The 25,688-nt window shown below is 43.5% G+C and overlaps 1 protein-coding gene across 2 annotated transcripts in view; it reads right to left on the bottom strand.

Annotated features, from left to right (window-relative positions):
• PHLPP2 (PH domain and leucine rich repeat protein phosphatase 2) overlaps positions 1-21,601 on the bottom strand; it is an 81,432-nt gene extending 59,831 nt beyond the window's left edge. Inside the window, exons 1-2 of one of the 2 annotated variants that reach the window (XM_025371178.1) lie at positions 21,235-21,601; positions 10,250-10,539 (exon numbers count right to left, since the gene is read on the bottom strand). In XM_025371178.1, the coding sequence (XP_025226963.1) occupies positions 10,250-10,533 (284 nt within the window). In that variant the 5' untranslated portion in view covers positions 10,534-10,539; positions 21,235-21,601. Of the gene's footprint in view, positions 1-10,249; positions 10,540-20,647; positions 20,792-21,234 lie in introns of those variants that run through there. The other variant, XM_025371177.1, reaches the window with a different exon arrangement.
• Positions 21,602-25,688: the final 4,087 nt, after the last annotated feature.

The following is a 25,688-nucleotide window of genomic DNA, read 5'->3' as shown; positions in this document are numbered from 1 at the left end:
GTCACAGATATTTTAGAAGAAACACCTGTGAGAATCAAACTGGGCCAGATGATCTTTAGAGCATCTCAGAAATCAAGGGTCTATGAAGTATCTTAAGATACCTTCCTAATATAATACAAATTCTACCTGACCCCTACAGTTCAATGTATTTAAACACTATCATTCCATATAATGATCACATATTCAGGCCCAACAAATAATTACACTTTCAGGCTAAATCTCGTGTGCTCTATTTTTCTATTTCTCTTTAGAAAACTGAGAGAAATGGAAGCATCCTAATTCTGATATATTTCAGACGACCAAATGTCCTGACCTAAAAAGGCTCTGTAGATTTTGGAAACCCTCCTTATACATGTCTTTTTTTTTTTTCTTTTTCTTTTTCTTTTTTTTGAGCCGGAGTCTCACTCTGTTGCCCAGGCTGGAGTGCAGTGGTGCAATCTTGGCTCACTGCAACCTCCGCCTCCCGGGTTCAAGCAATTCTTCTGCCTCAGCTTCCCAAGTAGCTGGGACTACAGGCCCACGCCACCATGTCTGGCTAATTTTTGTATTTTTAGTAGGGACAGGGTTTCATCATACTGGCCAGGCTGGTCTCGAACCCCTGACCTCGTGATCTGCCTGCCTTGGCCTCCCAAAGTGCTGGGATTACAGGCATGAGCCACTGCACCCGGACCTCCTTATACATATCTACCCTAAGAAAGTATTTTCTTTCTTCTAAGTAAACGAGTAGTATTTCAAGAAGTACAAAAACAAGTAAAATGAAGGACTAATTCCATTTACTCATTAAACTCATCTGCTGAAAAAAGTAGACAGTATTGGGGAGTGAAATGCTATAATGTGCTTACAGTTCAATTTTGTGTTTCAAAGTTCCAAAAGTTTAAGAGTCTGGTAATTAGCTATTTGTTAAATCTCTCACCAATCAAAGGGAAATTATATACTGCAAAACAGGTGTGAGAGAAAGTAATGCTGGCAACAAAAAGTTCTATTCAGCAACTGAATTACTTCTACTACTGCTTTAAGGAGACAATAGTTTTGGAGTAACAGCTTTGGTTTGCTTCAAATGCCTGTAAGAGCTACTACAGTACATGTAAATTTGAATATAGGTGCATACGATAATTTCTCTCCAAACCAGCCAATGGACACAGCAATGCTGTTAACAGCAGATTATACCTCTTAGCCAAGAGTAGTATCATTCTGTATTATTTATTCTAAGCAGTCCCTGTAGTTAAGATATATGTAAGAAGAGAAGAGTAAATTTCATTCCAAGTATCATTTCACAAGAGTTTTAGTTAATAGTGGGGGGCGCCAAACCTTACACTTTTAAAATCAAACACATCGAATCAAAGACCCTAACAAAGAACAGTACTATGTTCTACATCAAATTCAGACTAAAACTCAATCCTTGACTGCCTATAATCCTTTACCTATAAAGGCAAAATCTGCAAATGTTAAAATCAATAATATAGATAATACAAATAGAAACAATAGGGATATTTCGATGAATGTTTATTTCATACCTGAAAGTGTTTAATTAGTACAAAACTGAAGTGTTTAATTAGTACAAAACTATGTATATTAGTTTTGCTGAAAGTGTTTATTACAAAACTATGTATATTTTGCAAATAAGAAAAATAAGATTCAGAGTCACACAACTAGTACATAATGATATCAGGGTAGGAACCTGTGTCGGTTTCATAAAACCTAGGTTCTTTTTAGGCAAACCAAATTATTTTATATATAGTTAAAATAATTTAAACAGAAGAGAGCTCAAACCACTTTATGTGTTAACTTATTCACACCAAGAAACCTAAAAGAGTTACGTTTTAAAATTACCATTATTTCGATAACTCCCATATATCAGGATTTAAAAGATACAATATTTTTTACGCACCACTGCTGAATAATAAAGAATACAGCTGGTCTTTGTCCCTGGTGCCTGGTAGAAGACTGTAATCCTTAGCATTTCCTAAATAACAGGAGTGTCTTTTGTTATTCATGAGCCCCTTGGATCACCCCTCAGTTTATGCTAAGAGATGAGAAGACTCAGGACAGGGGCTGGTCACCAGAAAAGACCAACCACCGTGTGATTAGAGGGTTGGGGCTCTGAGCCACCCTGACCTGGGTGAGGAAGCACAGGGGGCTGGAGATTGAGTTGAATCATGAGGTCAAAGATTCAACCAATCATGCATTCATAAACAATCCCGAATAAAAATATTGTACTGAAGCTCAGTGGAGCTTTCTAGTTGATGAACTGCTCAATATGGTAGGAGGGTGACAGGCCTTGATTACACTGGGAGAGGGCACAAAGTTCCATATTTGGGACTCTTCTAGACCTCACCCTATGTGTCTCTTCAGTTGGCTGGTGCTGATTTGCATCAAGCTAAAACTGTAATTGTAAGTATAGCACCTTCCTGAATTCTGCCAAGTTCTTCTTTGTAGACAGTTGGTCAGAAGTGCAGCTGGAGTCTGAAGGGCAGTCTTGTTGGGGACCTTGCCCTTTAACTTGTGAAGTCTGCACTAACTCTGGCAGTCAGTGTCAGAACTGTATTACAGCAAGCCAGCTGGTGTCAGAATAACCATTAAGAAAGAAAAATCAGCAGGGCACAGTGGCTCACACCTGTAATACCAGCACTTTGGGAGGCAGCGGTGGGCGAATCCCGAGGTCACCGAGGTCAAAGCCTTTCTTTAAGGTGTCCACCCCGCCCCAATCCCGTTCAAAGCAGCCCTGAGAAACATCGCCCATTATCTCTCCATACTGAGGGAAGAGAGAGACCCTCTCATATTGTTTTATACTCAGAAAAGGAAAGAGAAGCAAAACTAAAGGCAGGTAGCCCGGCGCCTAGGAACCAGACTGGAAACCAGGCCTGGGCCTGCCTGACCTAAGCCTGGTAGTTAAAATTCCATCCCTGACCTAGCAACTCATGTTATCTATAGATTCCAGACATTGTATGTAAAGACACCGTGAAACCTCCCATTCTGTTCTGTTTCACTCTGACCACCAGTGCTTGCAGCCCCTGTCACATACCCCCTGGCTTGCTCAATCGATCATGACCCTCTCACACGGACCCCCTTCCAGTTGTGAGCCCTTAAAAGGGACAGAAGTTGAGCACCTGATGAGCTCGGATTTTAAGACGTTAGCCTGCCAATGCACCCAGCTGATTAAACCCATTCCCTTCACTACCTCAGTGTCTGAGGGGTTTTGTCCACGGCTCATCCTGCTACAATACCACCCCCAAAAATTTCTGCCACCCCAATACCCCACCACTATTTTGTTTTGTGTTTCTTATTAATATAAGAAGACCAGAATGTCAGGCCTCTGAGTCCAAGCCTGCCCATATACATCCAGATGGCCTGAGGCAACTGAAGAACCACAAAAGAAGTGAAAATGCCAGCTCCTGCCTTAACTAATGACATTACCTTGTGAAATTCCTTCTCGTGGGTAATGAGTCTCTGAAGCTCCCTTACTGAGCATCTTGTAAACCCCACCCCTGCCCACAAGAGAAAAACCCCCTTTGACTGTAATTTTCCACTACCCACCCAAATCCTATAAAACTGCCCCACCCCATCTCCCTTTGCTGACTCCTTTTTTGGACTCAGCCCAGCTGCACCCAGGTGATTAAAAAGCTTTATTGCTCACACAAAGCCTGTTTGGTGGTCTCTTCACACAGACGCGCTTGACAAAGAGATCAAGACCATCCTGGCCAACACGGTGAAACCCCATCTCTATTAAAAATACAAAAATTAGCTGGGCGTGATGGTGCGTGCCTGTAGTCCCAGCTACTCGGCAGGCTGAGGCAGGAGAATCACTTCAACCCAGGAGGCAGAGGTTGCAGTGAGCTGAGATTGTGTCACTACACTCCAGCTTGGACAACAGAGTGAGACTCCATCTCAAAAAACAAAAAAAAGAGAAAAATCTAGCCAGGTGCAGTAGCGTGCCCCTGTAGTCCCAGCTACTCAGGAGGCTGAGACAGGAGAATCACTTGAGCCCAGGAGTTCAAGGCTGTTGAGTCTTATGATAGGGCCTGTGAATAGCCACAGTACTCCAGCCTGGACAACATAGCATGATTCAATCTCTATATTTTTTAAAAAAGAAAAATAAATTTTAAAAAATTCTGGCAATTAAACTGTAACCTACCATCAACTCTAATATATATGCTGATTTCGGAAGTTTTAAAATGTATAAAAAATGTTTCAAAATAAATTATTTACCTATATTTCAATTTTGTAACATATAAGGTACTCTTTAAAAATTTTTAAATAGTACAAAAATATGTAGGGAAAAAAACTCCTTTTCCCCATTCAGTGGTAATCAGTTCAGTACATATCCTAAAACAGAATTTTTCTTTTTTTTTTTCTTTTTTTTTTGAGACGGAGTCTTGCTCTGTCGCCCAGGCTGGGGTGCAGTGGCCAGATCTCAGCTCACTGCAAGCTCCGCCTCCCAGGTTTACGCCATTCTCCTACCTCAGCCTCCCGAGTAGCTGGGACTACAGGCGCCCGCCAACCTGCCCGGCTAGTTTTTTTGCATTTTTTAGTAGAGACGGGGTTTCACCGTGTTAGCCAGGATGGTCTCGATCTCCTGACCTTGTGATCCGTCCGTCTCGGCCTCCCAAAGTGCTGGGATTACAGGCTTGAGCCACCGCGCCCGGCCTAAAACAGAATTTTTCATTCCACCTTTATAATTTCAAAATATGGCAAACAAAATTTTAGTGACTCAGCAAACGGGAATCAGAACTCAGCATCCCAAATCCCAAGGGCGCTATTTTCTGTTATACACACCCTATTGGTTCTAAAATAATTTTAAAAGATAGCTACTGACTATTCAGAAATCTTAGTTTCTCTTCTCATCTGATAAACGAAAAAATAAAAATTAAAAAAAGAAAAACTTGGTTATTTTGATGACTAAGAATAAAAGTATATGACCATCAGCCAAAGGGCAATCCATGTTATCACAAATGATCTTAACAACTTCTCAGACAGGAGGCAATGATTACACTAAGCTTCACTAGTGAGTCATTTTTATCACTCAAAACAGTTCAATAGAAAAGTCAAGCCAAATATTTTAATTGTAAGCAGCAGCATATTGAGACAAGACCAATTTATCACCAGCCAGCTGCAGGAATGTGCTTTCAACCTGAACCCTCTGAGTCTATTTTCACATTTATTAAACAAAGGGAAATGGCCTCAGTGTTTCCTAATGGGGAAGTTTCTGACTTTTGGGGCAGGAAAATCCTTGGCTGTACAGGGTTGTCCGATACACATTTTTCTTTCTCTTTTTTTTCTGAGACAGGATCTCTCTGTCGCCCAGGCTGGAATGCAGTGGTGCAATCTTGGCTCACTGCAACCTCCGCCTCCCAGGCTCAAGCGATTCTCCTACCTCAGCCTCCCAAGTACTGCGTGCACTGGAACCACAAGTGTGCATCACCATGGCTAATTTTTTGTATTAATATTTTTGGTAGCAACAGGGTTTCACCATGTTGCCCAGGCTGGTCTAGAACTCCTGAGCCCAAGCGATCCTCCTGCCTCGGCCTCCCTAAGTGCTAGGATTACAGACTTGAGCCACTGCACCTGGCACACACACATTTCAATAAGCCTCTCTGGCCCTTGCCACCTAAATTCTGTAATTCCTCCCAGCAGTTATGACAACCCAAAAACCCTGTTCCCACACATATTTCCAAATGGCAAGGTGGGACGATTGTAGGGTAGATTTAGTTTCACCAGTAGATGGTCTCTCTAAGGTTTCTTCAAGCGCTAAAATTCTATAAATTAGTAATAATCTTGAGTTATATTTGAGTGATAACTCATGGTTGGAAAAAAAAAAGGTAGTAATGAATAACTCAGAGAAAATGTGGGGTAATTTTAATCCTAGTAATCCCATTTCCAGGACCTAGCCTAGGGAAATCAGCAGTGTGACAATTTATGGGCAATAGTTTAGTCAAAGCAACACCACTTCTAAGAGTTGCATGATTTCAAACAACTGAAATAGGTAATATTTATTGAGCACTTGTTAGGTGCCAGACATCAATCGAAGTACTTTACTTCCTTGCTATTTGAAGTACAGCACATCTCTTAGGAGCTTAATTGAAATGTACATTCTCAGGCCCCACCTAAACCTACTGAAACAGAATCTGTATGTGAACAAGCCCCACAGGTGGACAGTTTAAGCAGCACTACAAGTATTAATTCATTTAATCTTCATATCACGTATAATTAATTTAATCCTCATAACTCAATAATGTAAATATTACCATCTTCCATTTTACAGATTACTACACTGAAGCACAGAGCATTATATATAACCTGTATAGTAACTGTCGAAGCCAGGATTTGAACCCACACACTCTGATTCCAGAATCCAACCTCTAAACCATTATTGCCTATTATGTCTCAACTTATAGTGTGTCCATACAGAGGAATATTCTGTAACTATTAAAATTGGTGTCTAAAGAATTTCTAATGACACCATGAAATTAAGATGATCCGGTCGGGCATGGTGGCTCACGCCTGTAATCCCAGCACTTTGGGAGGCCGAGGCGGGTAGATCACCTGAGGTCAGGAGTTCGAGACCAGGCTGCCCAACATGGAGAAACCCCATCTCTACTAAAAATACAAAAAATTAGCCAAGTATGGCGGTTCATGCCTGTAATCCCAGCAACTTGGGAGGCTGAGGCAGGAGAATCATTTGAATCTGGGAGGTAGAGGTTGCAGTGAGCCGAGATCACACCACTGCACTCCAGCCTGGGCCACAACAGTGAAACTTCGTCTCAAAAAAAAAAAAAAAAAAGAAAGAAATTAAGATGATCCACTAAGTAGACAGGATATAAAACCGAATATATGAGCCCAAATACATAAATATTTAAAAGTATGTGGAATTGAAAAAAGATCTGGGGAAAAATAATGTTACTATGGGGAGGCAATACAGAAGACAGATGTAGTGTCAGAATGCCAGGATTCAAACTCCAGCTCTACCACTTAGTAGCTGATTGCACTTAGATGAGATGCTTAACCCTGTGAAATCTTATTTTCCTCATTTATAAAATGGGGACAGTGTTTACCTCACAAGATGGTTGTGAGGATTAAATGAGGTAATTTATATAAAGCATAAGCATTGATTATTATCATTTCTCTTTATGCTTTTTCATTTTCCAAAATTTCTTCGGTGAACATACTTCAATAATCAGCAAAAAGTTCCTTAAAAAGATAATGCCTTAGATTGTCAATTAGCTGATAAAGGGCTATTAGAAGAAAGTACTTACTCCCTTGATTAGATAATGTAAGACTGATCATAAACAAGAAACAGCTGAGTAACAGATCAAAAAAGATCTTAAAATAAGCGCGATTAAATAGTGAAACTGAGGAAAGGTCGCTGCTGTGCCAGTTCCTCTGTCACAGCTGGCCTTTACTTAGAACGAAGTCCATCATCTACCTTGAATGATTCAGGCATTCCAACTGCAGGGCAGTACCTGCCTGACCCTGAGCAGGTTACTGAATCTCCCTCAAGGACTCAATCTTCCTCATCTAAAAGCAATGATACTAACTCCCTTGGAGTTACTGTGAGGATTTAATGAGAAAATGCACATAAAGCACTAAGCACACTAACACATGAAAGCACTTAATGTTAGCTGAAATCTACCATCATCATCATCCTTAGCTGGATAAAAGTTATTGAGCTCCTACTCCAGCAATGAAAATATATTTACTCTTTGAAACCACAGTTCAATAGTGTTTTCATTATTTTCTAATCAATTATACCTTCAAAGGGCTATTTCATTATAAATGATGAAGGCTACAGGGCTAAAAAGAAACAATCTCCTCACTTTTAAGTACAGTTTAGATTCACATAAGTAAATAAACTATCACATTCAGATTCTTAACTACACAACTACTAGTAGCAAGTCAATTCCAGTGGGGTTTTCTTCATATTTCTAGTATCTTTGTATACATAAACATTACTATACAAATGAATACGTCATACACTTCAATAAGTTAATCAATGACTACCAGATATAATCTAGGTCAAGGCTTTCCACCTGATAAAATTAGATCAGAGTCAGTGTTAAGATTTAGAAAAGCCTAAGGATCACCCAGTCTGATCCTTTCGTTTTACAAATGGATTTAGCAAATGTAGTTAACTGGTAAACAAGGAAAACATTCAAATGCTAATCTACTTTTTCAGGAATTAGTACAAATCCTAAAAAGAACACATAGTAGATCTCAGTTTAGACTTTAAAAATGACATCAAATTTTAGCTCAGCTAAAGGTGTTACTATTATTACCACACTTCTAAGGTGTAAGTGGGAGCTTCCTTTTCACTTTCAACAGTATTAAATCCACAGCTTTGAATTCTGTTTCAAGACATTTTTTTAATGACAGGAAATGGGGAGGAGAGAAAAATCATGGTCAGGCATTTAAAGAGCTCTTATTTGACATCTAATTCAAAGAACTAACAGTGATTTTCTTTAAAAAGCTGAATCAAAGAGTTCACATGCATAGTATGACTGTTATAAAAATAGTTCCTTCACATTTATATAAAAATTTTTCAAGACACAAATGGCTTTTAAACCCATGAAAATATGCTCATTAAGATAAATGAGGCCGGGCGCGGTGGCTCAAGCCTGTAATCCCAGCACTTTGGGAGGCCGAGACAGGCGGATCACAAGGTCAGGGGATCGAGACCATCCTGGCTAATACGGTGAAACCCCGTCTCTACTAAAAAATACAAAAAACCAGACGGGCGAGGTGGCAGGCGCCTGTAGTCCCAGCTACTCGGGAGGCTGAGGCCGGAGAATGGCGTGAACCCGGGAGGCGGAGCTTGCAGTGAGCTGAGATCCGGCCACTGCACTCCAGCCTGGGCGGCAGAGCGAGACTCCGTCTCAAAAAAAAAAAAAAAAAAAAGATAAATGAAAATTAAAATAACAAAACAACAAAATTCCTATCACATTTGCAGAAATCTAAGTCACTTGGCCCGGAATGCTGACTTTATGATTCTCTAATTTTAAAACTGTTAACAATCATTTCTATTTACGAGCAAGTCTGAGCTCATGCATGTGTATCTCTCTATTTATATATAAAATTTAATACTAACATGTTTTTGTGAAAGTAAGGGGGAAACAGATATACTTTTATATTTCTGATGGAAATATAACCTCTTTGAAGAGGAATTTGACAGTAACTATGAAAATTAAAAATGTGCATATCCTTTGACCCAGCTGTTCCACTTCCAGGAGTTTATCATACAGACTCTCACATATGAGAGATACCACAGGTACATGGATACTCATTGCAGCACTTCTTGTAGTAGCAAAGAACTGGTAACAACCTGAATGTCCATTAATAGAAGATTGGCTAAAATTATAGTAGACTCAAAATTGAACACTATTGCAGCCATTAAATAAACGACAACTATATAAATATTAACATGGAAAGATATCTAAAAGATACTAAGTCAATAATGTGTTGCACACAGCACCAGAGTTTTAAAATTTATAATACATGTAGAGAGACATACTCATGCATGGGCACATATATGCTTATAATTAAACAGAATACCCCTAGCATACGTGAGAAGCTGGTAATAACTATCTTCAAAAACAGGCCTGGGTAGTTGGGGAATGGGGGACAGAAAAGTACATCTCACTCTATACCCTTTTAAAAATTTCATTCTATTTACACTTTTCAAAAAAAACAACTTTTTTTTTTTTTTTTTGAGACAGAGTCTTGCTCTGTCACCCAGACTGGAGTGCAGTGGCACAATCTCGGCTCAACACAACCTCGGTCTCCCAGGTTCAAGAGATTCTCATGTCTCAGCCTCCTGACTAGCTGGGATTACAGGTGTGCACCACCATGCCTGACTAATTTTTATATTTTTAGTAGTGGCAGGGTTTCGCCATGTTGACCAGGCTGGTCTCGAACTCCTGACCTCAAGTGATACACTCACCTCAGCCTCCCCAAGTGCTGGGATTACAGGCATGAGCCACCGTGCCCAGCCAAAGAAATTTAACTTTTAAAATACTTATTTTTAAATTTAGGTATCAGACCTATGGTGTATTCCAAATCAAAGAACTCTCAAATTTTCCTTGGTCAGTAGTTTTTAAATTCAAGATTCATAAAGTCAGCCTTCCAAGGACAAATCTTGAGGCCCAGTGAGTCTGTAATCAACACTAGTTCCGACAGAATTAAAATCCTAAAGTCCAGTTCTAAGCAGAAACATTGTTTATATTACAGTAGAATTAGAGTGATAAAACTGAGACCTCACCTGACCAGGTCTCCATGAAGCTGTAAATAAAGACTTTCTCTTCCCTCTCCAGCACATATTTCTGATGCTGGTGTCTCTACAGTGCAAAGGACGAGATGTAAGTCAGAGGAAGAGGAGGAGGAGGAAGAGGAAGAGGAGGTGGTGGTGGTTGTAGTGGCAGTGGTACTGTCTGCTCCATAAAGGTAAACACAGCCTCTCTTTACATCTTCTCTTAGCCAGTCTCTTTCTCGAGAACCAAACCTACTTCTCCTATTCAAACAATTTCTGCTCCCATTGCGTTTCATATTTCTCTAAAAAATATCAAGAGAAAGAAATCGTTAGCTAGAACATCTGACTGAATTAGACATTTCAGTCCTCACCCCACCTCTCTCTACTTTATATTCCCCAACACTCTGTTCATGTATCCCCTCCTTTTTGGCGCACTTTACAGCTGTCATGCTCATTCATTATTAACTCAGATAACTTAATTTTCTTTACTGTTGTGTTTCCATCCATCATCTTCTTTGACCCTCTCTTGTGTTTTTCAAAACGTGTCAAGAATAACAAAACAGTGGGTTGCAGTGGCTCAGGCCTGTAAACCCAGCACTTTGGGAGGACAAGATGAAGGGACTGCTTGAGGCCAGGAGTTCATGACTAGCCTGGGTAAGATAGCGACATCCCATCTCTACAAATTTTTTTTTATATTAGCCAGGCATGGTGGCACATGCCTGTAGTCCCAGCTACTTGGGAGGCTGAGGTGGAGGACAGATTAAGCCTGGGAGGTTGAGGTTGCAGTGAGCTGTGACTGTGCCACTGCAATCCTATCTGGGTGACACAGCGAGACCTTGTCTCTCAAAAACAGAAATTTTAGTATTTTGCCTGGGCACAGTGGCTTATATCTGTAATCCCAGCACTTTGGGAGGCCAAGGCGGGTGGATCACTTGAGGTCAGGAATTCGAGACCAGCCTGGCCAACGTGGTGAAACCCTATCTCTACTAAAAAATACAAAAAAATTAGCCAGCTGTGGTGACACACGTCTGTAATCCTAGCTACCTGGGAGGCTGAGGTGGGAAGATTCCTTGAACCTGGAAGGCAGAGGTTTCAGTGAGCCAAGATAGTGCCACGGTACTCCAGCCTGGGTGACAGAGCAAGACTCCATCCATCTCAAAAAAGAGAAATGTTAGGCTGGGCAAGGTGGTTCACACGTGTAATTCCAGCACTTTAGGAGGCCCAGGTGAGTGAATCATTTAAGGTCAGGAATTCAAGACCAGCTTGGCCAACATGGTGAAGCCCTGTCTCTACTAAAAATGAATGAAAAAAAAAAAAGAAAAATATTAGCCATTAGCCGAGTGTGGTGGCACGTGCCTGTAATCCCAGCTACTTGGAAGGCTGAGGTAGGAGAATCACTTGAACCCAGGAGGTTGCAGTGAGCCGAGATTGTGCCACTGCACTCCAGTGTGGGTGACAGTGAGACTCCATCTCAAAAAAAAAAAAAAAACTTTTATCTATAAACCATACATAGTATTGTCTTATCTAATTTAAACTTCATCTAATCCTTAACAATATTTATGCTTCACCCTGTAATTTTATTTAGTTCAATATTGCTTTAGAGATACAACTGTGTTAATATACCCAGTTCATTCATTTGAATAATATTCCCTTATACAAATACACCAAACTTTATCCACTCTCCTGCTGACAGCATTTAGTTTGCTTCCAATTTTTCACTGCTAGAAACAATTAAGCAATAAACATTTTTGTACATGTCTCCTTATGAAAACGTGTGTTTCTCCAGGGTCCTAACCCTTTGCTTTACATCCCAAATAAGTCAGTGCAATGTCGGCACAATACTGCACAAATATACTTTCTATTCTTGCAGTGTTTAAAACAAAACAAATTAATGTCGCATTTGATAATTTAAGTATGTGAAATTCATATATTGCAAAGTTATCTCAAAGCAAAAACAATTTCTACAGGTAATAAAACAAGTTTCTAAAGATCAACATTTGCCTGCTCTATTTTTATGATGGGCTATGTCTGTTCTTTTTGATAAAAAAGAAATTTCCACTGACACTTCCACAGCTGCACCTCTCCAGCTTCATTCCCTACTACTGCCCTTTACTCCATGTTTCAATCACATCCAACTACTTGCAGCTCTCCAGACACACCAAGTACACCACAATTCTGTGGCTTGTCTGAAATATCCTTCTTCATCTTGCACCTCATCCATATGACAAGTTGTTCTTCAAAATCCTACTCAGGCATCACCTTCTCTATGGAGCCTTCCATATCTCCTTATCCTCATTCTCCCTAGATGGAATTAATGACTACCAGACATTTTTACTAGATAGAATTAACGAATTACCTAGACAGAATTAAGAACTTCTTCACCTTGAGTACACCTCTAATACCACATCTATGACAATGGGTTTTATTTATTTATTTTTCTTCCTCTTCTCCACTTCTAGCATGTCAACACCTGGGTGACACAGGAGTGTTTGCAGAACTCAGTTGACATCACAGAAATTTATTCCCAATCTGTACTTTAATCCAATTAGCTCTGGCAAGAAGCTGAACAAACTTGGGGGAAAAACATCCCCATTTCTATGGAGAACCCTACATATTTGCAGCAGCTGCAAAGTGAATGGGAGTAAATAAAATACTTTTAGTAGTATTCCTCACTGGAAAACAGAAATACCTATAAATACAGCAAATATTTGTTTTATAATTACTAAGATTAAATATTTGAAGGTAATACATTTCTAAAGATGGCGAAGACAGAGGAATGAAAAGTTAGCAGGTATTTCTATGTGGGAAGAAAGAAAAACCAGAGTAAGAATGGCTTTATTGTGTAAATGCAGACGAACTCAGGAAAACTGTTTTGCAGATCTTGGGGATTCAGGCATTGCTATTCAAAACCATGAGGATTACTGATTCTAACTTTAGAGAAGTAGGATAAACTCCTGCTACAAGTGAGACTAGTTTTCTCATCAAACGCATTTTCTTGAAGCTGAACATCTCTGAATGAAAGGGCATTCAAGTGCTCACTGCGTAAACATAGGCACTATCGTATTTGTACTACTAAATAATTTTAACCACTAGTCAAATATTGCTAATAGTTAAATATTTAGCAGGTAAATACTGCTAAATTTTAAATATTCCTCATTTTTTAATATTTTGGAAAGATTAACTGGACCATCTGAAAACAGTTTTCCATATAGTACAGCAATATTTATACGAAGCTCTGCATTCTGTACTCAGTGGAGAAGAAAGAATAAGCAGACACTGTTCCACATAATCAACAAAAAAGTCTTCTTCAGAAAACTTTCCAAGGTTGCTGGGCACGGCGGCTGTCACCTGTAATCCCAGCACTTTGGGAAGCTGAGGCAGGCAGATCACGAGGTCAGGAGATCGAGGTCATCCTGGCTAACACGGTGAAACCCTATCTCTACTAAAAATACAAAAAAAATCAGCCGGGCGTGGTAGCAGGCGCCTGTAGTCCCAGCTACTCAGGAGGCTGACGCAGGAGAATGGTGTGAACCAGGGAGGCGAGGCTTGTAGTGAGCTGAGATGGCTCCACTGCACTCCAGCCTGGGACAGAGCAAGACTCCGTCTCAAAAAAAAAAAAAAAAAGAAAAGAAAAACTTTCTAAGGTCAAATAATGGTCCACTGACCTTCTAAATCTTAGAAAAGTCAAGGAAGACCCCAGGAAGTTTTGTTTGTTTGTTTTGAGACGAGGTCTCCCTCTGTCACCCAGCCTGGACTACAGTGGCGTGATCATAGCCCACTGCAGCTTCGAACTCCTGATCTCAAGTGATACTAAAGCCTTAGCCTCCAGAGTAGCTGGGACTACAGGCACATGCCACCACACCCAGCTAATTTTTTGTATTTTTTTAATACAAAAAAATGGGGTCTTGCTATGTTGCCCAGGCTGGTCTTGAACTTCTGGAGTCAAGCAATCCTCCTGCTTCAGCCTCCCAAAGTGTTGGAATTACAAGCACGAGCCACCACACCAGGCCTGATTTTTCTTCTGTGAGAAATTTTTTTTTTTTTTTTGAGACGGAGTCTCGCTCTGTCGCCCAGGCTGGAGTGCTGTGGCACGATCTCAGCTCACTGCAAGCTCCGCCTCCCGGGTTCCCGCCATTCTCCTGCCTCAGCCTCCCGAGTAGCTGGGACTACAGGCGCCGCCACCTCACCCGGCTAGTTTTTTTTGTATTTTTTAGTAGAGACGGGGTTTCACTGTGTTAGCCAGGATGGTCTCGATCTGCTGACCTCGTGATCCGCCCGTCTCGGCCTCCCAAAGTGCTGGGATTACAGGCTTGAGCCACCACGCCCGGCGAGAAATTTTTTTTTTTTTTGAGATGGAGTCTCGTTCTGTCGCCCAGGCTGAAGTGCAGTGGCGCAATCTCGGCTCACAGCAAGCTCCACCTCCTGGGTTCACACCATTCTCCTGCCTCAGCCTCCCGAGTAGGTGGGACTACAGGCGCCCACCACCACACCTGGCTAAGTTTTTGTTTTTTTAGTGGAGACGGGGTTTCACCGTACTAGCCAGGATGGTCTCAATCTCCTGACCTCGTGATCCACCCACCCTGGCCTCCCAAAGTGCTGGGATTACAAGCATGAGCCATCACGCCTGGCCCTGTGATGATTTTTAACAGTCATTTTTAGCACATAAATATTTACCCTAGATTATAAATTCCGTAAGGAACTTTACATTATCAAAACATACATGTGGCTGGGCACAGTGGCTCATGCCTGCAATCCCAGCACTTTGGGAGGCCATGACAGGCAGATTACAAGGTCAGGAGTTCGAGACCAGCCTGATCAACATAGTGAAACCCCGTCTCTACTAAAAATACACAAAAATTAGCTGGGCATGGTGGCAGGTGCCTGTAATCCCAAATACTTGGGAGGCTGAGGCACGGAAATCACTTGAACCTGGGAGGTGGAGGTTACAGTGAGCCTAGATCACGCCACTGCAATCCAGCCTGGGCGACAGTGCAAGACTCTATCTAAAAAAAAAAAAAAAAAAAAAAAAAAACCAGAACAAAAATAACAACAAAAAAAACACATGCCTGCAATCCCAGCACTTCAGGAGGCCAAGGCAGGAGGATCACTTGAGGCCAGGGGTTAAAGACCAGCCTGGGCAACAGAGTGAACTGCGTCTCTAAAAAAATTAAAATGAAATAAAGATTAAAACAACAACAAAATATACATGCTGTTGGTCATCATTTACCTCAAAGGATCTATCTCCTGTCTACATGATATACTCCACCCTAAGAAGATAAACTGCTAAGTTACAATTTCAGTAGATATCATTCTCTTAAACTTGACCAATGCGCACTTAAAAGGCCTGGATATTAAGCAAAGCAAAGGCTTATAGCAACAATCTAGATGGACTGTTTAGCTATTATGAGCCACTGCTGAATTGCCTAGTGTTTCCTTCTTCTCAAGAATGTCTTGCTCCACTGCTTAACATATCAGTAAACTGCTGGAAAAACCTTCCTAGCAGCCAGGACTGCAGATGACACTGTCCTCTGAGGTGCTTTCAACTTTTAGAATCACCATTCTACTGGAATTGCTAGGTTGAGAAAACTATTTTCCCCTCACTCTTATAGAACTGTTATCACAAATTTATTTCAAAGGGAACACAATTACAATCACCTCTCACATCCAACAAGTATACAAAGAGCGTATTTAAGATTTAAAGATCTTTCTAGCCGGGTGCAGTGGCTCATGCCTGTAATCCCAGCACTTTGGGAGGCTGAGGCGGGCGGGATCACCTGAGGTCAGGAGTTCAAGACCAGCCTGGCCAACATAGTGAAACCCCGTCTCTATTAAAAATACAAGAGAATTAACCGGGCGTGGTGGCACACGTGCCTATAATCCCAGCTACTCTGGAGGCTGAGGCAGCAGAATCGCTTGAACACAGGAGGTAGAGACTGCAGTGAGCCAAGATCATGCCACTGCACTCCGGCCTGGGTGACAGAGGGAGACTTCGTCTTTAAAAAAAAAAAAAAAAAAAAAAAGGCCAGGCACAGTGACTCACGCCTGTAATCCTAGCACTTTGGGAGGCTGAGGCGAGTGGATCACGAGGTCAAATCGAGACCATCCTGGCTAACACAGTGAAACCCCATCTCTGCTAAAAATACAAAAACTTAGCTGGGCGTGGTGGCAGGCGCCTGTAGTCCCAGCTACTCGGGAGGCTGAGGAAGGAGAATGGCATGAAACTGGGAGGCGGAGCTTGCAGTGAGCTGAGATTGCGCCACTGCACTCCAGCATGGGCAACAGAGCAAGACTCCGTCTCAGAAAAAAAAAAAAATCTTTCTAGAAAGCAAAAGTCTTGAGGGTAAACCATTAATTAAGTACCCACTGCTTCAGTTTTATACTTTTGTTTGGTTTTTTTTTTTTTTTTTTTTTTTGAGACGGAGTCTCGCTCTGTCACCCAGGCTGGAGTGCAGTGGCCAGATCTCAGCTCACTGCAAGCTCCGCCTCCCGGGTTTACCCCATTCTCCAGCCTCAGCCTCCCAAGTAGCTGGGACTACAGGCGCCCGCCACCTCGCCCGGCTAGTTTTTTGTATTTCTTAATAGAGACGGGGTTTCACCGTGTTTGCCAGGATGGTCTCGATCTCCTGACCTCGTGATCCGCCCGTCTCGGCCTCCCAAAGTGCTGGGATTACAGGCTTGAGCCACCGCGCCCGGCCCTCACTTTTGTTTGTTTGTTTTGAGACAGTGTCTCACTCTGTTGCCCAGGCTGGAGTGCTGTGGCGTGATCTCGGCTCACTGCAACCTCCGCCACCCAGGTTCACGCCATTCTCCTGCCTCAGCCTCTTGAGTAGCTGAGATTACAGGGGTGTACCACCATGCCTAGCTAATTTTTAAAACAATATATATTTTTTTCACTATGTTTCACTATGGGTTTCCCTACGTTGGCCGGGCTGGTCTCAAACTCCTGGCCTCGAGTGATCCACCTGCCTCGGCCTCCCAAAGTGTTGAGATTACAGATGTGAGCCCCTGTTCCCAGCCCAGTTTTATACTTTTAACTCTAAAAATAAATGTGATCTATGAGGGCAATGATCAGTCCAAAGGTGATATACTATTACACATTCACATACAATAAAAAAATATACATGGTATAAACAGGGTCTGGTAAAGTAACTCTCCATACTCAGTTAGTTCTGTAAGAATGTGAAATATGGCCGGGTGCAGTGGCTCACGCCTTTAATCCCAGCACTTTGAGAGACTGAGGCGGGTGGATCATCCGAGGCCGGGACTTTGACACCAGCCTGACCAACATGGAGAAATCCTGTCTCTACTAAAAATACAAAATTAGACGGGCATAGTGGCACATGCCTGTAATCCCAGCAACTCGGGAGGCTGAGGCAGGAGACTTGCTTGAACCTGGGAGGCGGTGAGCCAAGATCGTGCCATTGCACTCCAGCCTAGGAAACAAGAGTGAAACTCTATCTCAAAAAAAAAAAAAAAAAAGAAAAGAAAATGTTAAATACTCTTAGGTAGAAGATGTTTCTGCATTTGAAACTGTAAAACAATATAGACTTATTATATCTGGGAATATACACGTTATGAAATATTGTGAAAGGGGTGCGAAGGGGTGGGATGAGATAGAGGAAGAATATGTCAGTGCTTTAAAAATGTTTTGGGGCAGCGTGCGGTGGCTCATGCCTGTAATCCCAGCACTTTGGGATGCCGAGGTGAGAGAGCCTTTGAGACCAGGAGTTCAAGGCCAGCCTAGGCAACAAGGTGAGACCGCATCTCTACATTAAAAAAAAAAAAAAAAAAAAAAAAAAATTTGCCTGTGATCCCAGCTACTCAGGAAGCTGAGGAAAAAGGATCACTTGAGCCTACGAGGCAGAAGCTGCAGTGAGCCATGATCGCGCCATTGCATTCTAGCCTGGGCAAGAGAGGAGAGGCTCTGCCTCAAAAAAATAATAACAATAATAACGTTTTGGGCTGGATGCAGTGGCTCATGCCTGTAATTCCAGTGCTTTGAGAGCCCAACGTTAAGAGGATCACTTGAGGCCAGGAGTTTGAGACCAGCATAGCAAGACCCCATCTGTACAAAAATAAAAATCAAAATTAGCCAAGCATGTGCCTATAGTCGTAACTACTTGGGAGGCTGAGGTACTTGAGCTCAGGAGTTTGAGCCTGCAGTGAGCTGTGATCACACCACTGAACTACTGTGTAGCCTGTGCTACACAATAAGGCTATGTCTCTAAAAAACATCTTTTTAAGTTTATTTTTTGGCATTAATTGTTTATACATACTTTGCTAAACACCCGAAACTATTCTTGAAAAAAAAAAAATGAATCTCATGGCACACACCTACATTAGTTGTAACTTCATATCTTCTATAAGCTGAGTAAAAAACAGTTAATCATTACTAAAAAAACCATAAACCCCAAATTGTAGGAAACATCTGGAAAACTTACAAACCTATGGTCCACCAATTCACTAAATCAATCTGGGGGCACATTTTGAAGGCAATTTTCCAGTATCCCAGGATAGATGGAACTGGATCTAGTCTGGCTTAGACTGGCTTAGTTATATTAGTCTTTTGACGAATATCTGTATTATTTGACAATAATGATGTTCATGATTTGGTATGAGGTATAAAAGAGTTACAAAAAAGAACGAAGTTTCTGAAGGGTCTTCGGAGAAAAATGGGTGGGAGATGACTCTTTCCAATTCAGAGTCTTCTACTGTACTACTTCTTTTCCAGCATCACTTGGCACAAAATTCAACCACTCAGCTACTTAAGAAAACTTCTGTATGAGGCCGAGCGCGGTGGCTCATGCCTGTAATCCCAGCACTTTGGGAGGCCAAGGCGGGCGGATCACTGGAGATCAGGAGTTCAAGACCAGCCTGGGAAACATAGCAAAACCCTGTCTCTACTAAAAATACAAAAAAATCAGCGGGGTGTGGTGGCAGGCACCCGTAATCCCAACTACTCAGGAGGTTGAGGCAGGAAAATCGCTTGAACCCTGGAGGCAGAGATTGCAGAGATCAAGTCACTGCACTTCAGCCAGGGTGACAGAGTGAGGTGTCTCAAAAATAAATAAATAAATAAAAGAAAAAAAATGTTGAGAGGCAGTAGCACAAAAAATGTTTTAAATTTTACAGTTTATGGTTTTCCATGGATTCACCAGGTTCTATTATTGTTTTTCCGTGTTCCCATCTTTGTGACATCGTACTAACAACCTTCATAACATGGAAATACTGCTCAACCTCAATCCCAATAAACTACTACTTAATGTATTTTTAACATCATACGTTTTCATTGTTTTGCAATGTATTTTTGAAACACATCAAATCTAAATTTTCTGTCCTTTCCATCCTTCTACTGGGCAAGTTTCATATCCTGAATTCCTCATGTAGAACTCTAGAAGGAATTCCATTCCACCTGCGTAAGGACATCTAGTTTACATATTTGACCTACAGAAAAATTTCTCTGCAACTCTGTCAAATGCTAGTAAAAAACTCCACCCAGTCAGCCTCCCACAACCCCTCCCTTTTACCATCTTCTCCTCCCCACTATCGCCACCCCACCTTGTGCATTCCTTCGTATTTAAACTTACTTGTCATCACCTTCAAGGTTCCACTCCCCTCTTGCCTGCATCTGTTTTCATATCCTCCCACTCCCCCAGTTCCTGCCAAGAAGCCCCGCTAGCTGCCTGTTGCATAACGGCTCCCCCATTCCGTCTCCCTGGGGAGTGGGCCCCGCTGCCGCGAGCAGGAATGCCCCTTTCCGCCCAGCCCCTCCTCCCTTCCGCATCACGCCCAGCGAGTCCCCGCGACGCAGCTCCAGCGGGAATTCTCTCTCCAAGCGGGGCGGGTCCTCCTTCCCGGCCGGCACCTCGCGTAGCGTAGCGAGCCCCGAGGGCAGAGGAGCCGGCTCCACCCGGCGCGGCCCCTAGCCCTCCGCGGCGCCGGCCAATCGCCGCCGCCATCCTCCCGCTGGGGTGATGTCTTCAGGTGTCCGGGAGAGGAGAAAGCCCTGCGTACTTCCAGCCCTGCTCCTGTGCCAGGAGCCGGCCTCCGGGCCCCGAGCCCGGTGAGGCAGGCGGGGGCGGCGAAGGGTCCGGGTGGGCGGCGGCTGCCGACAGCCCGAAGGCGTGGGCCTGCGAGGCGGGCGGCGCACGGCCAGGGATGGGCAGCAGCGGGGGACCGAGGCGACCGAGGCGGCCGAGGCCTGGACGGGGGCGCGGCGTGGAGGCCTCGGCGTCCCCAGCCGGGTGTGGGTCGGCCGACTGACTGACGTCAGGCGGGGGTCGCCGGCTGCCTCAGCCACCGCGCGGGGAGGGGGCGGCGGCGGCGGCAGCAGCGGCCTCTACCCTCCCTCGTTCCCTCCCTAGTCCGCCTGCCCGCTCGCCGGCTCGCTCGTCCGTCCGCCCGCCTCACCTTCAGGACCCGGATCCCTCCTGGCCGGCGGCTCGCCGGCGCTTCGGGCGGCTCCGGGGGCTCCAGCGGGGCCGCAGGCCCCGGCTCCACCTCCCCCATCGGCGGCCCAGGCTGCACAGGGACGCCGGGCCCGCGCGACGGCGTGCGGAACCTCGGCGGCGCGCGCGAGCAGCCGGCGGCCCCGCCCCCCGCGGCCCGCCGGCTCCGCCCCTCCGGCGGCTCGCCAGCCCCGCCCCTCCCGCAGCCATGCCGGACCCGCCCCTTCCGCAGCCCCGCTGGACTTGCGTAGCTGCGGGCGCCAAGTGGCCCGGGCGCCGCCAAGCCGCATCCCAGCCGCGGCCCGCGTGGCATAACCTGGCGCCACCGCAGGGCGCGGGGCCTCCACTGCCCGCCGCCCTAGGCTTGGAGGACTAGAGCACAAGGAGGGTTATTTGCTGCTTTCCCCGCCCTCTAAGAAACCCGCGGGAGGAAGAAGCAGGTGGCGCCGGCACCTCTCAATTGTGACAGGACGCTGCCCTCCGCCCAGGGTGGCTCTTGTAACTTCCCTCACTTGCCAAGCCGTTGAACGAACTGTTGAGAATACTCACCTTGGCAAGGCCTTTTCTCTTCCTTATCAGAGATGCGTGGGACCTTCTTAAGCATATTCAACCCAACCTCGTACAAAACGTCAGCTCATCTCCCAACCATGTTTTAATTCCCTTTCCTCCTGGAGCTCTGCTTCAAGCAGTAATATGGCCTGTGAGCCGTTTTATGATTTATTTGCAAGGCTGATTCAGAAAAAAAACTTTTAAAAGGTAACATTTTCTTTTCCTTTTCGTTGTTTTTTTTTTTTTTTGTATTTTTCTTTTCGTTCTTTCAGTGATGGTAGTTTTGTGGCCAATGAACCAAATTTGGAGTCAGCCAACCTGATTCCAGATCTCCACTCTGCCCTTCTTTAGCTCTATACCCCTGTGCAAGTTACTTGATCTAAGCCTTTCGTTCTTAAGCTGTGAGACAGAGATTAAAATCTGCCAAGTAGTTATGAAGATTTAGTGCATGCAAAGTGCCTAACGTATAGTGGGGATTCATAACAGCCATTATAATTCTGAAATTCTAAATTGAAGATCCAATCGGTTTCTCGGAAAGTACTCTGTGAATTCCTCCTAAATTTTTCTAGGAAGGCTTCTAGACTTGAGGATTTTTAGGGCTTCACCTCGTACACAGGTTGTTGAATCTTCAAGTAACGTGTAAGAAATTAGACAGCAAAAAAAATAGTAATTTCTTCGCTTTTGAAGAACTATAATCCTAGTACTTTAGGAAGGCAACGCAGGCAGATTACTTGAGGCCAGGAGTTTGAGACCAGCCTGACCAACATAGCGAAACCCCTTCTCTACCAAAAATACCAAAAAATGAGCTGGGCAGGGTGGTGCACCCCTGTAATCCCATCCACTTGGGAGGCGGAGGCAGGAGAATCGCTTGAACCCGAGAGGCGGAGGTTGCAGTGAGCCGATCGCGGCACTGCACTCCAACCTGGGCGACAAAGCGAAACCCTGTCTCAAAAGGAAAAAAAAAAAAAAAAACACCTATTATCCATTGCTTCAGTTTGCCTCATTCAGACTAACTGTATGTCTAGAATACTTTAATTGCAGGCTTAGTACAAGACTTTTAGATTTAGCAGGGCAGTCTGTGTCCCCCATCTGAGATATGTATCTATTTGGAGATAATTTTAAATGCCAGGACCAAATTTGGCTCTTGCAGGTTCCGACCCCTTTCTGACCTACTTTCTCCCTTCACGAGTTAGCTTTGTATATACCAAACTTCCAATCTCCAGTAATCTTCATTTCTTGGTCTCATGTTAATGCATTAAAAACAACTTGTCACTGTGAGCCTGGTTTAAGAGGGGAGAAAACTCTTAGGTCATCCACCGCCTGGATTTTCCTTCCACCTTGAAATTATGTTCAAGAAAGGTACTCAAAGTAGTTGGATTCCCATTTCAGTGCTTACTGGGTAATTTCTCCCAACAGGAAAACTGGTATATAACGAATAGGCACCAATATGGAGACAGAAGCAAGTTTTACCAAGGGCAGACAAGCAGTGATAAGAAAGAAATGTGGTTTAGAACAAGTGTTTCTGGCTGGGCGCAGTGGCTCATGCCTGTAATTCCAGCGCTTCGGGAGGCCAAGGAAGACAGATCACCTGAGGTCAGAAGTTCGAACCCAGCCTGGCCAACATGGCAAACACCGTCTCTACTGAAAATACAAAAATTAGGCGGTGTGGGGGCGCAAGCATGTAGGCCCAGCTACTCAGGAGGCTGGGCAGGCAAATCACTTGAACCTGGGAGGTGGAGGTTGCAGTGAACCAAGATATCGTGCCACTGCACTGCAGTCTGGGTGACAGAGGGAGACTCCATCTCAAGAAAAAAAAAAGAGGTTTCTAAAAAGCCTTTTATATATATATATGTGTGTATATATATATATGTGTGTGTGTATATATATATATATATATTTTTTTTTTTTTTTTTTTTTTGAGACGGAGTCTCGCTCTGTTGCCCAGGCTGGAGTGCACTGGCGCGATCTCCACTCACTGCAAGCTCCGCCTCCCGGGTTCACGCCATTCTCCTGCCTCAGCCTCCCGAGTAGCTGGGACTACAGGCGCCGGCCACCACGCCCGGCTAGTTTTTTGTATTTTTTTAGTAGAGACGGTGTTTCACCGTGTTCGCCAGGATGGTCTCGATCTCCTGACCTCATGATCCGCCCGTCTCGGCCTCCCAAAGTGCTGGGATTACAGGCTTGAGCCACCACGCCCGGCCATATTTTTTTATTTTTGAGACAAGAGTCTCGCTTTGTTGCTCAGGCTGGAGTACCGTATGGGCACAATCATAGCTCACTGCAGGTTCAACCTCCATGGGCTCAGGTGATCCTCCTACCTCAGCCTCCCAGTAGCTGGGACCACAGGTGAGCGCCACCTACGCTTGGCTAATTTGTGCATTTTTTGTAGAGATGGGGCTTCACCATATTGTCCAAGCTGGTCTTGAACTTCTGAGCTCAAGCCATCCGCCCACTTCAGCCTCCCAAAGTGCTGGGATTACAGGTGTGAGCCACACCTGGCTGTAAGAGCCTGTTTCTTGAAGCACTATACATTACGTTTTCCAGATTTCATGAGTAGAAGCTCTTTATTGACTGACTACACAAAAGGGAAAGATCTTGTTCCAGAACTAAAGTTTAAGCTCATGCTGGGGAACAGCAGTGGTGAATAATTGTTTAATTCAAGGAATAGTGGGCAAAAGCATTGTTATTTACTTCTTCATTCTGACAACAGTAGTCCCTCTTTCAAAAGGGAAAACGTGAAAAAAAAAAAAAAAAAAAAACCCCATCCACCCAAAAGTTTCAGGGGCTAATTTATGCTGTAACTACCTTTAATGGTTCCCATGATTTAAGATCCAATTCAGTAGTGACAACCAGTTGATTTTTTTCAAATCATGTAGTGCCATTAACATTTTATACTTTGTTTCAAAGGTCACATAGTGATGTTCTCCCCCAGTTCAAGGCAGTGTGTATTATGTATGCCAAGGGTTATGTAACTACAATTTCTGGAAATGGTAAACAGCTGAGACTAACCCTAAAAATAAATTCCTCTGGGATTTTTTTAATGCGAAAATTCATCTGCCCTCACTGCAGGTTCATCATTACAAAAATCACTGTTTCGATCAAGCCAAGAGACAGAGAAGTCATCAGGATCTCTCCTTTCTGTCTCCTTCCTATAGCAGCTGTGCTTCCCCTCTCCATCTCTCTGGTATGTACACACGCACACACATTCTTTATGCCAGGAGCTTTTCCAGATCTTCACTACACAATGGGAAGTCTGGAGAAGGAAAGCTCATTCCTATCAGATGTTGGGAGAGGAACCATAAAAGACTTATATTTACTTATTTATATCTAGTACCTTCTCCAGTGATCCACAGTCATCTTTGGACCTAAATCATGTTATTCTACCAATAGGTTGAGCAGATTTGGATATTCCTAATTTTGGTTCCAAATAAACAGGCAGTATTTACCTAGCTTCAAAGTTTGGAGAAATTTTTTTCCGTGAACATTTTGCTATTTTTCAAATATGGGGACAATTGAACTGGGGAGAGGATATAGGATAGAAAACCCTTAAAAATGATAAATTTTTTTTTTTTTTTTTTTTTTTTTTTTTTGAATTTAAATTTAAATTTAATTTTTTTTTTTTTTTTTTTTTTTTTTTTTTTTTTNAGGGCCCTGGCTACTTTCAGACCCTCCTCAACAAAAACAAAGGGTTTCTACTTCTACTCTCAAGAAGGGTATTGATTTTATTTATTTATTTATTTTTTTTTTTTGAGACGGAGTCTTGCTCTGTTGCCCAGGCGGGAGTGCAGTGGCGCAATCTCGGCTCACTGCAAGCTCCGCCTCCCAGGTTCACGCCATTCTCCTGCCTCAGCCTCCCGAGTAGCTGGGACTACAGGCACCCGCCGCTGCGCCCGGCTAATTTTTTCTATTTTTAGTAGAGACGGGGTTTCACCATGGTCTCAATCTCCTGACCTTGTGATCCACCCGCCTCGGCCTCCCAAAGTGCGGGGATTACAGGCGTGAGCCACCACGCCCGGCCTGTTGTATTGTTTTTTTGTTGTTGTTTGTTTTTTTGAGACGGAGTCTCGTTCTGTTGCCCAGGCTGGCGTGCAGTGGAGTGATCTCGGCTCACTGCAACCTCCGCATCCCAGGTTCAAGTTATTCTCCTGCCTCAGCCTCCCGAGTAGCTGAGATTACAGGCGCCCGCCACTACGCCCGGCCAATTTTTTGTATTTTTAGTAGAGACGGGGTTTCACCACGTTGGCCAGGCTGGTCTCAAACTCCTGACTTTGTGATTCACCTGCCTCAGCCTCCCAAAGTGCTGGGATTATAGGCCGGAGCCACTGCGCCCAGCTTATTTGTTGTATTGTTAAATAAATGTCTATTATTAGCTAAACTTTTCTATTGTAGCTTTTATATTTTCCTCTATATTACATGAAAGTGCCAACTAAATTTAATATTAGAAACAACTATGA

This window comes from Theropithecus gelada, chromosome 20 (genome assembly GCF_003255815.1).
Source record: "Theropithecus gelada isolate Dixy chromosome 20, Tgel_1.0, whole genome shotgun sequence".
NCBI lineage: Eukaryota > Metazoa > Chordata > Mammalia > Primates > Cercopithecidae > Theropithecus > Theropithecus gelada.
Note: the sequence above shows the minus strand (reverse complement) of the source record. Positions and strands in the feature narration are given on the sequence as shown.